General features: G+C 30.1%; 2 protein-coding genes across 2 annotated transcripts in view; one reads left to right on the top strand and one right to left on the bottom strand.

Moving 5' to 3' along the window:
• The window catches only part of LOC113549695 (guanylate cyclase soluble subunit beta-1), a 31,980-nt gene that overhangs the window by 12,414 nt on the left and 1,577 nt on the right, over positions 1–17,989 (top strand). The window lies entirely within an intron of this gene.
• On the bottom strand, positions 2,884–16,922 carry LOC113549700. The gene is made up of 2 exons (XM_026951128.1): positions 16,348–16,922; positions 2,884–4,826 (listed from the first exon to the last, which is right to left on the bottom strand). The coding sequence occupies exons 1-2, from the start codon at positions 16,683–16,685 to the stop codon at positions 4,184–4,186; spliced, it is 981 nt and encodes a 326-aa protein (XP_026806929.1). The 5' UTR covers positions 16,686–16,922; the 3' UTR covers positions 2,884–4,183.

Raw genomic sequence — 17,989 nt, 5'->3', positions numbered from 1 at the left:
ATTAATAGTTATTAGCATTAGCTATTATAATTGTTTTAAAATATTCATAATATAATACAATTTAATAAAATTAAGTATTTTAATCAGAATGTTTTATGTCAAGACCTTATTTATCGGGCAATGTCTACATTACCTGATTATTTTATATTTCTATATTACATTTATGGATCGTCATTATTATCAGACACCAAAATTCAAAAGGGCGAAAAAGGGTAATTATTGTTGTTATTGAGAAACAAATTGACGGTAATACTCACTGCGGGACGTATACTATAGGTACAAATAGTTGTGTAATGACTAATAAAACTCTTCAGCGACGAATTTTTTTTTGACTATACCTCTTATTATTATTATAAATGTAAGGTGATCGTGACCTAAATAGTAACTGAACGCGTTGAAGCTATAAAAAAAATAATAATAATGGTGGTTAAACCAAATAAATACAAATTTTTAAGAACAATACTAAAAAAGTATTGTATATACGTATAACATGTCTTGGACTTTCACGCCACACTGCATGTTGGCCGAGGTGTACAATTATTTCAGAGTTAGTAAGAAAACGTAACATTTCGTGAACGGTTGATGACTTGAAAAATAATGTGATGTCATATATAATTAGTTATGGTTTATTAGCAATTAGTATACAAAATAAATGATTAAATATTTTTTGCTTCTACTTTATTTATTGGTTTGATATTATATTGGTGTGTAAAAGTATAAACAACGACATCGTGAAGTTTTATAATTATAATAATTAATTAAAAATTAAATTGTTATCCAAAACTTTATTTCGAGTTGCTGGAAACTATCGTGTTCACAATTGAATAATAATTAATAAGTACCTATGATTTTTATATCAACTCTACTGTATTGTAATCTAACACCTCTATACGAATTTAATAATAATGATATAGCGCTGATAAAATAACTTTTGTTTTCATTTAGTTTTCAAGAGCTTTAGTAGTTGTATTACTTTATTAGTCTCCTTTCGATAAAAATCAATACTAATTTAAGCCTCGTTAAATTCGTTTGCAGTATACGTTTCACGAAAAAATTAAATAATTAACACGTTTCAAATTTCTTATAGTTTTTCATATATTATAGGCATTTTTTATAACTATTTGAGGCGATAATTTATTTTTTTTTCCTTTAGCATAATATTTAACTTAGAGAAAGGCCAGGCTTAATTCCCCTCACCGCCCTTTTAATATTTTACCATTTCACAAAAAAAAAAAAATTATTTATACTACCTTTTAATTAATTTTATGCTTCTAAATTTGAGTTGACAGTACCTTGTCGTAAAACTAATTTAACAAAATATTACACATCCAGGTTCTGATGATAAAATTACATAGCTATATACTATATTTATACAATCACACCTGTGAGTAACAAATCACTAGGAAAACAATATTAATAGAGTATTACAATAATTGTACTCGTATAGTGTACATTAATATTTCAATTTTTGTTTTTAATTTTGACCGACTGCAAAGTGTATTTATAACGTGCAATTTAATAGCTGCGCTTACACCATCGTATTAAGCTTTTAAATTTCCATTGACTAACACTATAAGGATCCGGTGATGATGCTTTTTTTAAGGAACGTTACACCTCGTTAAACTATTACTGTAGTAACTAGTAAGCTGTACTAATGAGCAACGACCGGGAAAATATTAACGAACTACTGTCCAATTTCACGTTAATGATAATCTAATAATGAACTGAATTACAAGTATTTTAAAGGGCGACAGCTAATATTCAGTTTAATTTTAATACATTCAAATAATTTTAATCTTCTATGGATTGTATAAAATTGCAAACATCCATTCTTACTCCCGATAAAATAAAACAAAATTTACTTTTAAAGAAAACAATAAAGACATTTCAAAATCACTATATTATTATTGAATTGAGTACTTTTGTTCTATAAGATGATTTTCATAATATAACATGTATTGTTTTGTATCTAATATTTGTTTTATATTTTATATTTATATAAAAAAAAATCTGATAACAAATCATTACTAAATACGTGTACCTAAATAAATGCAAGTATCATTACTGTTGCACATGTGATCATAATAATTTTGTTTATTAGATTTTTAACAACATTTCCACTACAATTTAATTTATACAATATTACGATAATAATAATACTATAATGAATAATGAAATATTATCCATGTAGTATAATGAATGTTCTATCAACGATTCTCGGACCAGCTCATGATTGCATAAAGTTTATATACATTTTTCAAAATTAATGTTTACATAAATGTAGATAAAATTATGAATATGTAAAGTGAAAACAAAGAATACAAATAGTTCATCTCCAGTTTCATAAGAACGTTACATTAACGTAATGCACCTATTGACAACCGTTGATAATATTATTCAAATTTCTATAGTAAAACTTTCACATTTTATATTTTTATGCATCTAATTTTATATATTGACTGGAAAAAACAAACCAATTATGTTAAATGTTAAACGGTTATATTAATGTAGTTTTATACATACCTAATATTTTATAGATCAATTAGGTACATTATAATAATATGATTAGAAAATAAATGTTTATTTCATCAAACAATTCCATAAACATTATAGTTACGACAAATCAAATTATTTATTGAAAAAAAAATCCAAATTTTTCGTAATTCACATATAAATTCGTACACATATCTTAATAGGTAATAATATTTATATTTTTATCATCAGATTTATTAGGTATTATAGGTAAATAATATGATAATATATTATAACAATTATTAAAATCAATTTCTATGCCAATAAATAACTAATGACTACCATTACCCTGAATATCACACATGATAAATAATTTTTCAAAACGTACCTACTTATCATATTTTCCATTATAAAATTATGTTAATAATTAATGTCAAAACATTCTCGATAAGAATATAAATAAAAAATAACACGTCGATAACACAATCATTTTCAAAATTACGTAATGAAAAATGTATTTGATCGTGAAACTAAAGCTGTGTACAATACAAACGATTACAATACACAATATATTACATTAATATATTATACATCGTACAAAGCAATTCACGGGACACCTTAACTCATTTACATTATTCATCTTCGTGGTTTATTAAATAATTATAGAAAGTATTAACAGCGACGAGCGTAATACAATTAATTGTTTCAATATTGACTGTAGGGTAAAACAATTATTTATTTATTTTAAACCGTGTTTTAAAGTCACCATAGTTTATTACCTGCTTCACTCTTTTGGGTAATTTATTACTGCGCTGTTTAAATTCACAGGAGTCCAATAGGAGCCGCACACTTGAAAAAATAAATCGATATTTTAATTAATGAAAACAACAAGACTAATAAATGTCTGTATATCAATAACTTTTTTTTTTTTGAAGCGTTCAGTGCCTATGTATAATAATAATATGCCAGTGGAACGTCTCCAACCACAGTCGCGGTGTTACAATCTTAGTTACCAAGGCGGTCGCGGTGCTAATACTAACCTAATTAACAAACGATAGTCAATATCGGTACTACAATAGCATTCAGATTATTGCGGAAAACCTCGTAAAACTATTGGAAAATTAAGAAGCAAAGCTTTGCATCCTAATCATTTATTTGAGTGAAGGGTGCTGAATATATTCCGAGTTCAAGCATCAGGATAAGGAATTTAAAGAAACTTTTTGAGGTTAATAATCGTGGCTTTTATGATTAACATGGGCGTCTTATAGTTCAGAAAAAAACTTAAATAACTATTAAAAGTGTGATCAAATATATGACATAAATATTTTATACCACAAGAGGGCAACATTTTGAATAAAATTAATAACATAAAATTTGTGATATGAAAAATCATACGGTTTTTGGGTTAATCGGAATGTATTGTTCCGATTGTTGGTGTCAAATAATCATTTGGGTTAAATCAGACGTTGTTTGATTTTCTATAAGGGTTTTAAGTAGTGTCACGGATTCGGATCAATTCTGGTGCAAAGCTTCGGTAAAAAAAAATATAAAAGAGAAAAAATGATATCACGAGCTGTATCACTATTTTATTAGAATGACTATAATAACAAGCTGCGAACGTATTCGACGGAGATAAAAATACAACGCGTACATCGATGGTTGCGGTGGAACGACCGGCCTGGTGAGTAGGTGTGAGTAGAAACGCTACGGATCAACACTCGAGATCTAAATACGATACCAATGACCTGGGCACAGGTAACTGCGGTATGCCGTGTGGTAGACTGAAGTTTCGGTGTAACGCTTTGCGCACTGCGCATCTGGACAGATGCAGCAGCGCCGGAACGACATTTCCGCCACGTCTGGACTCGTCGCCATTGCCGAAACCGTTGACACTGCCGAAACCGTCGACACTGCCGTCCTCGTCACCACTAACGCTGCCGCGCCCGTCGCCCTCGCAGACGACGGCTCTGAGCAGCAGTTCCAAACACGACTGGTCGCGATCGGGGAACGGTGGGCCGCGGTCGTGGTCGGCCGAACGGCGCAAGTATGCGATGGCCGCGCGTACCGACCTCTCGTCGGGGCCGTACCGCAACAGCATGGCCACGGCGGCCAGGTCTCCCGTGACCGCGGCCACCACCACGGGTGCCGCCCGGTACGACCGCATCCGGACGTCCTGCAGCCGGCGGCCGTCGAGCAGGAGTCGCGCGCGCGTCGCCCGGTCCAGATAAAAGTCCAACGCCGTCTGGTTGTCCGCGACGGTCGCTCCGAAGTCCGTCCACCGGCCGCTGATCATGCGCGCCACTTTGCTGCCCACAACGGCGCCCTCGAAAAGCTTTTCCAACGTTTTCTCGCACCTGCAACGGCACACGACGATTATAATGATAATAGTGTGGTTTCTCGTCGTGACGATCCTGTTAAACAACGCATAATATAATGATATTCGTGTAACCTACGCGTGCGGTTCGGATTTAAATGGAAACGCATATTTTCGGCTATATTTAACTATTTGACCGTCTCCGGTTAAAAACCTATAAATTTCATAACGTGTTGATTATCCTTATATATTATACAATATCTTATTAGCATATTCTGATTTCAACGTTTATCTCTGTGTTTTTTGCATATTTCAAGTAAAAAACATATCAATTGCATATTTCTGCATAATAACAACATAAAAAGTTACACACGTCGTAAACATTGGAGATAATATTGGTAGAAGTACATTGAACTTTGACTCAATACAAGAGTTGTGCTTCGTGACAATTACAGTATTGGTAGTCTCCTGTGTAGAAATTATAAAACCCAATTTTTAACATCACGTAAATACTAATTTTAAAGTCAAAACAGTCGTTTAACTTGTTTATTCTATTAATAATAGTCATATCGTGATAGTTACATTTTTTAAATATCGATGTTTGTAAATACGGCGTGCTTATAGTGGGACTTTTTTTTTAAATAACAAAAAAATTAAATTACTTTAATTTTTTATTTATTAAATTATTATTTTTTACAAAATATTTTCTTTAAATTTTGGTCGTCAATATTTAAATGATTCTTTTCTATTTTTTGTATTTTTATTTATTTTTAACTCAATAAAAAAAATATTAACCCTATAATATCTATATTTAATCAAAAGGGTAAATCATTTCTTAGTTTTTGAATAGTGATAGAGAACTGCGGTGAAGACTAATATATTATAGGGAAAACTTTTATTTATTCTATGTTTTTTTTTTTTTCTATACGTCGTAAAATTTACTTTTTTTTTATCGCACTTCATATTATATATTGTATAACCACCTGTAAATATTAAATAACAATATGGTAGGTTTATCGGAATAATTATCAATAGATTATATTATAGGCACTATAATAGTGTGAATAATAATTATTAGGGTCGGATAACTGTGGGACTTGAGTTGTAGCGAATTACCGTGAAAATCTATACGGTACACTATATATTATGTACCAATTAAAGTCATGGATTATGTTTAACATTAACACATCTGCATTTATATTATTGTGTTAGGGTAAACCGGCAAAGTGGTAATACGTAAGTTTTTACGTAAAAAAATCGTGAGTACATAAGTTGTATTTCGGGTTGGAGAGAAAGGGTTAACACGTCGTTGTGAACCCAACCTTATTTCACATCCTATGCATTTTTACGGCTTTACGCACAGCCTGGTCATAATACATAATACACGTATACCACAATAATAATAGTAATATTATCATATTCGTATAATGTTATGATATAAGTCGTAACGGGTGTTGGGCCAGTGGGTCAATAGGTGATCGTCCGGTTGTCAGAACTCGGGACCTGATTCTAAATTTAACTCAATTGGCGCGCGGCGGTGCCAATCGAAAATGATCAGTTTCTACTAGGTTATTATAACTACCTAATTATGCATTTACAATATCGTCATTATATTATCGCGCTTGTTTCCGCGAGTGGTCAGTACTTGCCAAGTATCCGTCTATACTGCAATCGTTATTCTACAAGCGATTCGGAACCAAACCACAAAAATCGCTTTATATTTTATTACTATTCGCCTATTTTGCGGGTGTGCGTGTATAATAAGTAACTACGTTGTTTGAATAATTTTTTAGTATATTATCACTATGGATCAAGTACGAAAGTCTAGTATATAATCACAATGAACTCTCCTCGGCCACCACGTTTTGATCCATTGGATTAAAATATTCTCCGATAAATGTTACAAATTTACAATATTATTTACAAGTTATTGAATTATTTACAAGATTATTTCAACAATCTCTGATTATATTATCATAAAAAAAAAAGAAACTTAAGATGAATTAACAGATTTAAATTATTATAGTCGTTTTGCTAAATCGTTAAATTCAGTATAATAAAATTAAAAATTAATAGAAAATGAGCTGTAAACCAGTAAATAAAACGAATAGTAAATATTAAAAAGTGAAATGCAATAGCTCAAATTCTAAGTATTTTACCGTTCAGTAGTTCGTTGATATAATGATATATAGTAAATAAGAAGAACAATGACCGAATAACTGATTCAAATAAAACTTCACGAGAAGATTTTTGTTTAAACACAGTCAGCCGTAGATAAAAGGTATTTTTTCTAACGTAATACCTATAACAAATAAATATATATATAAATATTATATTTTTCTGGATTTTAGCGTTAGCCTTAAATTTATTAAGTTTTCCACTTTTTATACAACGTTTATACAACGTTTTATACAACAATGTATAGTTTTTTGAAGTTAATATTTTTACAGTCATGATTCTTATTAAAAAAAAAATACTTATAATACGGAAATATTCAAAAACATAGCAATTAATATACATTAGCATTTTGCTATTTAAAACATTAATATATTGCACTATAATAACTTATAATGAAATTAATATATAATATATGTAAAATACTTTACTAAATTGTACCAATGCAATATGTAGTACACGGATCCAGTTATTATAAAATCATTAAATGCATTAAATAAATTTAAAAAAAATAAGATTCAATATATGTTTGAATACATAAAAGTTAACTAACCAATAAGAAATCTTTAGAATCCGTAACTAATGAAGTTGTTTTTAACACATCCATAAAAAAATTTAAAGTACACTTTAAAATTACATTTATATTTTTTTTTTTTCATTAAACAACATAAACAATTTAACGATACTAAAATGCAATGCAAAAGCCAAGCTATTTATAAACTAATCATTGTTATTCATTTTTACTTAAATTCAAATAATGGCATTGGTACAAAAGTACAAAATTAAAAATTATAGTTTAATACCTAAATTAATGTATTAAATATATATTATACTATATTGTGAGGTTTAAAATCATAATATATATAAACAAAACAATCTAGCTCATAACTAGTCAAATATAATAATTAGAATATTAAATTACTCTATAATATTGTTCCTATTTTTATATGTTAATACTCATTACTCATTAGGTATTGTATATACCTAATATACGTATTATACGTAGGTATACATAATTATTTTTTTTAACAAGAACTAAATAAATCGTTTAAACTTAGATTTATTCGACAACAAATAATATCAAAGTATTTGTACTTAACGAATATTTTGTAATTGAATATCAAAAAAAGCCGTCCTGACTCGTATACGTAATGTGGTTTTCATAATTTTAATGTAATCTAAACTAACCATTATGATTGTGTACATTTGTTCAAATCCTAGTTACAGTAACTATAATACTGTTTAGAACTGTTCTAAATTGCAGTACCTAACTATGGGATATAATATTATGGAATATAATACCTATATAATTTTTCGATGATTATCATTTTCAAGGATTTCGCTTTCTTGAATATATCTAATAATATCTATACTTCATTAGTTTTAACGCAGGATGAATAGCTAAGTTGAATTTTATCATAAATCCAAGGATATAGTTCGTTAAGTGTGTTCACATTTAAAAAAAATCATTATACCTGCGTATAAGTGTATGAATGTTCTTAATACTTTGGAAAAGCCTCTAAACACGAGTATGAACTGTATTTCAAGCACACCAAACCTATAACTTGTGCTTATAATAATAATGATTTTATAAAATGCATTCAAATCATACAATAGGACATAGGTACTAGACATAATTACATTTAAGAGTCCTAATATTGTTGTTAAAAACACAAAATACCACAAACGCTAACTATTTATAACTATTTTTTTTTCTTAAAATATTTTTTTATAATTGATCAGAGTATATATACAGGTACATTTGTTAAACATGATTTTAACAACTACCATGACTATCAATACTGTATAACTTTAATACTCGATAAATTATTTTATTATGATTTTATACGTACAATTATGTATATTATATATATTTATATAGAAACATTTTGTATTTTTATATTAATAACCAGTAAGCAATAATAACCGGTAACCAATAAACTCGGATGAATAAGGCGCTTGTACATTGAAATTAAAATTGACCTATATTTGACTTCTACGCAATTTAAATAAAACATTCATCTACATGACGTTAATTTTTTAACTGAATGGGAACGAAAGTAAGACCAGAAATACTAGCATTAATAGTTTCAAGAAATTGTAGGTCATATTCTAAATGCACTTCCGGACCATGTACACAGAATTATAGATATCAGCGGTCTTCTGACGTTTCGTTAAGGTGTTCGTTTTGGACATGTGTCAACTATCACTCTTCTACTTTTTAGCTATATGTTATGCGACACAGTTTTAAAACCCTGTTTAACGCAATATTATATTTTGTTTGGGTATTTAAAAGTGTTGAAATAAAAATTCCTAATTAACTGACATTTGAGTATAAATAATTTCTTATAAATTATATTTTTTACACATACCCACACGTGTTTTGTTGACATTGATTTACAGTAGATACATACTATGATATACACATGTAAGAAAAATCATACTTCATACTCAAAATTAATAAGTACATACAATAAGTTTCATACAGATCAAAATGTATAAAAAAAAATAACTCATCTTTGACTACGCATTCCGACGGCTCCCATCAAACTTTCCTAAAAAAGAAACGTTTGGCAATAATGCCCATCATTTCTATTTAGTGATGGCATATATATATTATACGTGAGTTGAAATTTTATATGATAATATAATAATAATAATAAATAAATACAAATATTTTATCTGTGTATGAATGATGATTTCGCTAATACCACTTATAGAATACCAATGAATATTTTTCCCAACTAGGCCAAGTAAAGTCAACAAACTTGTAATCAAAACGTACCACTCTCAGATCAGACCGTATTATAGGCTTGACATCCCGAGGCATTAGGGAGGACCTCACATAAGCTGCACTGTCCTTGTGCTACAATAGAATAACAATAACTCCGGATATTAATTGGTGGCATTTGTGCCATATGATCGTATGAATACAAATATTGCAAACTAATTATTTTTTACGTGTTGAAAGAGATATCAAATATATCGGAGCAAATTTAAAATTTGATTTCTTTGGCTCAAGGTTAGAACTGTAATGTGTAAACAAACAAAATATCGTGACTGGGAAATAATAATAATATAAACACAATGTTTATTAACGTACACACTATAACGTCATATCTTTTTTCTTTTTAATACTTTTTTTATATTAAATTTGTATATAATAATTTAAACAATTATTGTAATATTCAAAACGCATATTATCAATGCACATGATATTATACAAATTATGATTACTTAAACAACATTCAGAATATTTAAATATGTTTTGCATTTGTTTTTTAATGAAAACAATGAAATTTAAACTAACTACAAGTTTAAAACAAACTTAAAGACTAAAGTACTTTAATTTTACAACTCCCACCACACGAAGGTTTAATGCGATAATTTAGCAATCCCTTACCACACGTGAGATGAATACAAGTATAATTTATTAAAATTTAAAACTGTTCAAAACTAAAATAATAAACAATGCATAATGTGTAATAGGAATAAACTATTAAAAAACATAATTTTACACTTTAAAGAGATGAATTTCTTATGAAAAATCAAATTATTTTCAAATAAAGTAAACCATTCGGGTTGTCTGGGAAAGTTTCAACAATATGAATTATGTCTTAGTATAATAATGTTAATTTCCTTAAACATTTTTGAAAGGCAAAGAAAAATCGATCTAAAAATCTTCGATAAAAATATAAAATTGTACTCAATAAAATCTTCGTTTAATATTTTGTTATACACAAAAAAAATTATAAATGTTATTTATAAATTTTTATGATCTCATATCATTAAATAATTCTTTATATTTAAACATATAAAATAAAATGTATATTATAATATACTATCATATAGTTTTAATAAATTGTTTAAATTAAATAAACATTAGTTTTTAATTAAATGCTTACTAATTCATAGAGACTATATTTTCGAAAAAGATACAAGTTTATTAAGAACGTCATATAAATACTAAGAACTACAGGTTTAATTTGTATAATTTTCAATAATCATAATTTAATAATGTGTATTTATAGTTAAGTTATTTCTAAAATCTAAAAATACATTGTATAATGTGGTGTTAATATTTTATTTCGTATAACTAACATCGGCTATATCATGCAAAATATTACGTTCAAACAGAAAAATACTAATAAATAATAATTGTATAAGTGCGATAGCGTAGGTATTTATTGTATTTGTCATAATTTATTTCTTATTTTAAATGTATTATAATGGTCCAGTTTTCGAGTAAATTAAAATGTATATTAAGTATTTTAAGTGCATTAGTCCTTTTCCCACGTTTCAGTTTAGCTTGACCTTGTGTCCTTGTGGAATAGAAAAATCAAATGTGCGTAGTGGTATACCCTAATTCTAAAACATGACGTAACGAATTGTATTTTTTTAATATCTCATCGAATCCGAATTAGAAATACGATTAAAAAAAAATTAACTGTAGTGCAAACACCTATCCCGACAACAAAACATTCTGAAACGAGCAATCCATTACACAATAGCATTTAATATTCGTCATGGTTTTCACAGTGTATTGCTACCTTATGCTATTCCAACATAATATCATGTAGGTACATACATTTTTTTTTTTTGTGATCCTGAAATCCTTAACATTCTACTTATCATCGTCGTTACCGACTTAAATACTCGAAATAAGTTTCAAATAAAAAATTGAATTGAAAATGACAAACATTATACTACATATTATAATATTGTAATACAGGTTATAAATATTAAAGTGTACTATGTACTATATAGCTATGTGTTCCATTTATAATTTACGATTATCACTAAATCTAAAAATCTTAATATTTTTTGGCCGGAAATGTATTGTTATACGTTATACTTACACAAACGGAATAGTAATAAGACGTTTGTTTACTTAAAAGTAAAAACTATATATTATGTTAATTTTTTTTTCTTCCAAAGCTAAATTAAAATATAAAACGTTTAATGCATAACTATTCTTGAAACGACAAATGAGTATTATTTGCATAATCTACCGTTTACAGTCATTTCAATTTTCGCGATACAAACCTACCTATTTACGCATATATTATAATTTATTTAATTTATAATGCTCGAGTGCGTTTTGTAAAATATAATACTTAACGAACTTTAAATACTTAATACATTCCATCCATACACGGACGGAGAACATATTATTTAGAATGTAAATAAACATCATTTTTTCTACAGTGACATACATATTATATTATTAAGTTAAATTGCGTTAATTACAACAAAACAAATCTTGGTAATTGTACTTGTGCGTTGTGCGTTCCGAAACATGGGCATTATAAACAAATAGCTTACAATTTTAAAAACGTATTTTCTTAATTAAAACATATTATTGTTAATATGATATTATTAAGAAATGACCTTAAACAAATTATTCTGTAAAAATGTATTTATATACATATATACATTATACATACGTAATACGTATGATACGTGATTATGTCGTAAAGGTTTTTAACATTGTTACATAAGTAGTGATTTAATTATTTTAGTGATTTTAAAGACTTTCTACGTGATGTCTAATCCAACTAAAATGCAGTTTATATCTTAAGGACATAAATAAATAATAATAAAATATTTTATTTAATTTGTTTACTTTTCATTTTTGTGGTCGATTCATTTCGTTCTTAGAATACGTGTATATTCATTATACACGGATACGATTGTTCATTTTGTAATAATGAACACGAAGAAAGTATTTCCTTTTTTTTTATTCATAATTATTCAATTACCAAGTAGCTCTATATATATTTAAAACTAGGTACTTTTATTAAATACAATAATTTTTAATTTTAGGTTCACATTTTGTTCCCACAGTAAAGTTATAAAAAGTTCCTTGATGAAAATATAATTAAAAAATAATTACAATGTATATTGTTCATTATTTTTTGGTTGTGATAGATGATTATTTTATTATTTTGGAATGAGTGAGACAAGCAGCCTTTAGTTAACTTAAAATCAAAACTAATTAGGAAACCAATACTGATAACTAATTACTTCAAACATTAAATTGTTTAATGAAAGATATATATATATATATAGGTCAATTGAAAACTATTTCTGATGTAATTTTATTGCAATATCTCAACTAATATAAAAATACAATTATAATAATAATTAATGGATTTATTAATTTTACATTTTAATTTCACACATTATTAAGTAATAATTTTTATATTTCATATATTATTGTGTTTTCCTAACATTTTTATTAATTCGAATCAGGTGTATATGACCAAATAAGACTAATAAACGAAATATGATTCAGTTGCTGTTGTGATAATATCGCTTTGTTTTCTATGATATTATAATATCATATTTATACCACAGAGTATTGGAATAATTATCAAAATTATTTTTTGCTTAAATAAAAACCTTTGAATAATATATAAGCTAATTCCAGATTCTAATTCAATTGGACTTTACAATGAAATATATGTAATATAGTTTTACCAATAACCTCTTTCGACCTCGAAAAATTGAATTTATTCGAAAATTGCAGAATATTTCTTACGATTATATTTCGTATAATATGAATAATTTGAATATGTCTGAGATTTTTAATCTGACGAAAAAACATTTAACAAACATACCCAAGTATTAACAAATGAAATGTATTGTATATAGCATAATTTTATAGAGACGACAAAAGAAATTGATGACAATAATAATATGTTTATTATTATTATTGAATATCGATGTCTAAAAAATTTGTAACGAAAAATAAACAATGACAATGTTCTAAAACTATTTGGTTTGAAGGAGAGGAAAAAAGAGAAACGAACATTTTCTAGGTGTTTGCATGATTTATATATTTCAATTATAGATTTCAAACGGTATTATGTTAATCACATAAAAGCACGTAAACGCGTTCGGTAGAACAGTAGAGAGTTTATACTAGACATTTTTATACACAAACTTCCTCTTAACGATAAGATTTCTATTTGCCCGATGATAATAATAATAATTTTTCTACATAGCTATCGATGGTATTATTCTTTCACGGATTTAATCGGAACCGTATTCCGCTGCATCGGCGCCGGCGCGTCTCGTCGACTATACGTTACGCTAAAGTCGAAGTGGGACAAATCGAGCGATTCGTCAGGCCAATAACAAAATATAGGTATTTTATGAGACTGAAATTTCGATCGGATTTGATTGTATTAGTCGCTTCCGATTTTGAGAATTATGCGAAATGTTCGTAGCCCATCGTTTTCGTCGAAGTAACCACAAGACTACTGGAGTAGTGATGGAGTATAATAAATAGCTGGCGAAGAATTTCCGCATACCGTATAGTCTGTGGCGCCAAAATATACAGGATGATTCGCCAATTATGCTCACGTCCATTTTTTTTCTCTAATTGTGTGTACCTTAAGCTAACCTCAGTGTTTCATGTATTTTTTAATTGGATTAAAAAGTTTTTATTTTTTTCATTTTTTATAACATCTTATTAGTGTTTTTAGTTCATTCAACACTATAAAATCCGGTTTTTGAATTTTATGTTAAGATTTTTACTTTTGAAAAATAACTTTATTATGTAGATACTAACAAAGTTTTTCCCTGATCGAATATTATTAATCGTAATTTTATAAACTGATCCGTATGGCTTAAAAAACGAGATTACGCACGACTGGTGACGAAAAGTAAAATGAGAATAATTATTTTTTCAGATTAAAAGTCCACGTAAAAGTCTTGAAATTGTGCAGTTATGCAAAATTATTTTTTATTTAATCGAGCATATTTTTGGGTTCAAAACTTATTAAAAATAAAAATAATCAGTGCACACAACAAACTATTTAAGGGTTTTTTTAGCGTATAAAATACATGGTTGATGGTTTTTTTCGGTACATACCTTACCAGCCCTATTAATATCTGAGAAAAACTATTAATTTGAATTTTGATTTAGATTCATCAACATTAAAAAAAACCATCTACTCAATTATAATTTAAAGTAAAAAAGTTTGGTTCTTATTTGTAAAAATAAGTTTGGTATCGTCACGGAAAACTCCTAAATAGTATAAAAAAAAATCTAAATAATTGAAAATATGGCCCTGGAGTATACTTAAAAGTTCCAAAAATCAGAATTTGAATACATTTATTATTGATAATGGGAATAATTAGCATTTTTGATTTCATCGGTTTCGGTATAAGAAATTGAAAGTGGGGACCACGACGACTTCTTTTCGTGCATTTCACGCTGATGATCGCTAAACGAAGTTTGTGTATCTACTGCGTAACTTTTAATGATCAGTAAATCTGCAAGCTTCGTTGATAGGGAGGGAAACTGTGCAGGACTCGCGTGATTCGTATCACGAATGATTGATTATTAATTAATCGACGTATAGATGTAATTATGACGTCGTGTTTGTGATTATATGTATAGAATATAATGGTTTTCATTTTAATAATATTATCTATAGGAAATATACAATTAAAAAAGTCGGTCGTTTACACAGAGGTTGTGTTCGTTTAAACTGTAGTCGTTCAGAGCACGGGACACAATTTCGTGTTCGCTCCGGGGTCCACTGGGTCCTTAATCCGGATTGACTGGATGACGGCCAAAATATCTCACGTAATAATAGTATTAAATATCTCTAGTACCGCATAATAATATACCCGCCACCTCTGTCGACCAAAACGTCCAATAGCGTAAAACAGTCGATAAACACGCGCGTGCATAATACAATTATTTAAACGTACTTTATTTTTATTATTTTAAATGATTTTGTTTTTTTTTTCTTTTACACACCGTGTCTAATAGATATCAGACATCGGTCACTTACTGGAATTATACACGAGAACGATTATAACGTTCGTACAAATATTTATTCGGACTCGGAGGTAAGTCGTTTGAGTAATAAGAAAAAATGGACATATGATAACATACTATGATATATATCATAGCAAACGACGTCTGAACGGTGTAAAAACGATTTAATAATAACTCTGAGAATCCAAAAGCTATCAGAATTTCGTTCTCAGCTGTCGTCCATATAATCGCAGGTATTACTTTCCGGCAGTAATCGAACTACATTCACCGGTAGAGAGACCACATGGGACTCGTGCAGATAGATGTATATCATATTATATTATAGACCGTTTTAATAAACTATGATATTTATGGTGTTTAGGCCCTTTGAATTCGACATTGATTAAATCTTATTTTATATTATTTTATTACATTTCTACTATTATTTTATTGTCGTTAAGCTCGCGTTACCCTCCCCATCGCACCCCCAACACGAATTACACATTAATTATTTTCAATGCGACTCGCGTAATCTCGTATTAGCTCTAATCGAATTATCGTAACGATCGCGTATACAAAAATTAAAGTGTAGTGCAACATAAATTACGTGTAAATGGCGGTCAGCAGGGCGGCTACGGGTTCGGGACCGGCGTCCGCGTCCATGGCGAAGCGGGCCATCACGTACAGCATGTCGTGGTGTTTGCCGAGCGGGCACACGGACCCGTTTTCCCGGACCACGCGGCCGTGATAGGCCACGGCCCCGGCCACCGCGGCCTCGCACGCTCGACGCTTGTCCCGGCCGCACCACGGTCCGCACAGCCCGTCCACCACGGTGGCCAGGTACTCGCGGTGCATCGACCGCTTGTAGGCCGGTATCAGCTCGTCGCGTTCCAGTTTGGCCACAATCTGCGCGTAAAATTCGTCCAACACCGCCTGCATGGTCATTCCTGAAACGCGGTCGTCACGTGTACGACAGATAACTAACGACCGACCGACCTACCGGACAAGCCCACCGATCTGCCGACCGACCGATCGACTGAACGGCAGACGACGACGACGACTTACGGTTGTCGATTTCCCGCCGCCCTCAGAAGCCATAATATCGTAGTAGTTACATATTATTTTTATACACAGGGTGATTCATTGACCAAGTTCAGTGCTCACCCTTATTTTATCCTTTGTCCGGACGCGTTTATTAAAACTCTGATTTTTGGAGTTTTTAAAAATAGTTGTTAAACTCTCGTGCCGCTTCTCTTTTTCAAAAATGATAGCCACCCTATTTTTACGGTAAACGGTATTTTTTGAACGTCGACGCGTCGAGAAATTCGAACGAGCGTTTAACGGACTTTACGAATATTGACGACAACAGGTCTTAAAGATAGGGTAACACTGTGATGGTTTAAAAATCCTAAAGAAACTATACACTTTCGTGTTTCGCGATCACAATTCAGTTTTCAAAACAATAAGAAAACAAATAATTTTCTCAACAACAATACAAATTATATTACGCGAGCTATATATGCGTGGTGTCGGGTCACCCTGTACGCTACACATAATCATCAAAGTCGGACTTAATCGATACGGTCGGTGTGCAGTACATTATGTCTTAAACGCGGTGGGTTAAGCCTATAAAAATACCGTATCCACGATACGGCGTACGACGATTTAATACGTAATACATATATAGGTATTATTGAACGCGTACCCTTGACCGTCACTCCGAGCCGGTATTACTATTATACGTAGTAGGTACTTATCGGCGGCGGCCGGTCATCGCGACTAGGAACCAGAAACGTTCCGAAAACACGTCACCAAGTCGTCGTGTAGGGAATGCGTGCGTGTGTGCGACAAACACGTTTCCGGTCTCGAGCTGCCAGCTATAACCTGGTGACCGGCGCCACCCGATACGTCGTCGTACCGACGCGCCTACGCGAGTAAAACGATCGGTGTTTCCACGTACGGTTTGTCGTTCGTTCGGATTACGTATATAGTAAGTAATAATAATATTGTCGTGTGTGTGTGTGTGTGTGTGTGTGTGTGTGTGTGTGTGTGTTGTATACTTACCGAGACAACGGTCTAACGCTTTGAGTATAATGACGATGAAGATGACGTCGACGGACGGTATGTAGTAAGCAGCCTCCAATCCTCGAAAATGTCCAGACGTAATCAACATTACGATTTTTTTTATCGCTAAGCGACGAACGTTTTGTAAGAAAAAAAAAACATTAAATTATTTTGTAAAAAAAAAA

This window comes from Rhopalosiphum maidis, chromosome 4, assembly GCF_003676215.2.
Source record: "Rhopalosiphum maidis isolate BTI-1 chromosome 4, ASM367621v3, whole genome shotgun sequence".
NCBI lineage: Eukaryota > Metazoa > Arthropoda > Insecta > Hemiptera > Aphididae > Rhopalosiphum > Rhopalosiphum maidis.
Note: the sequence above shows the minus strand (reverse complement) of the source record. Positions and strands in the feature narration are given on the sequence as shown.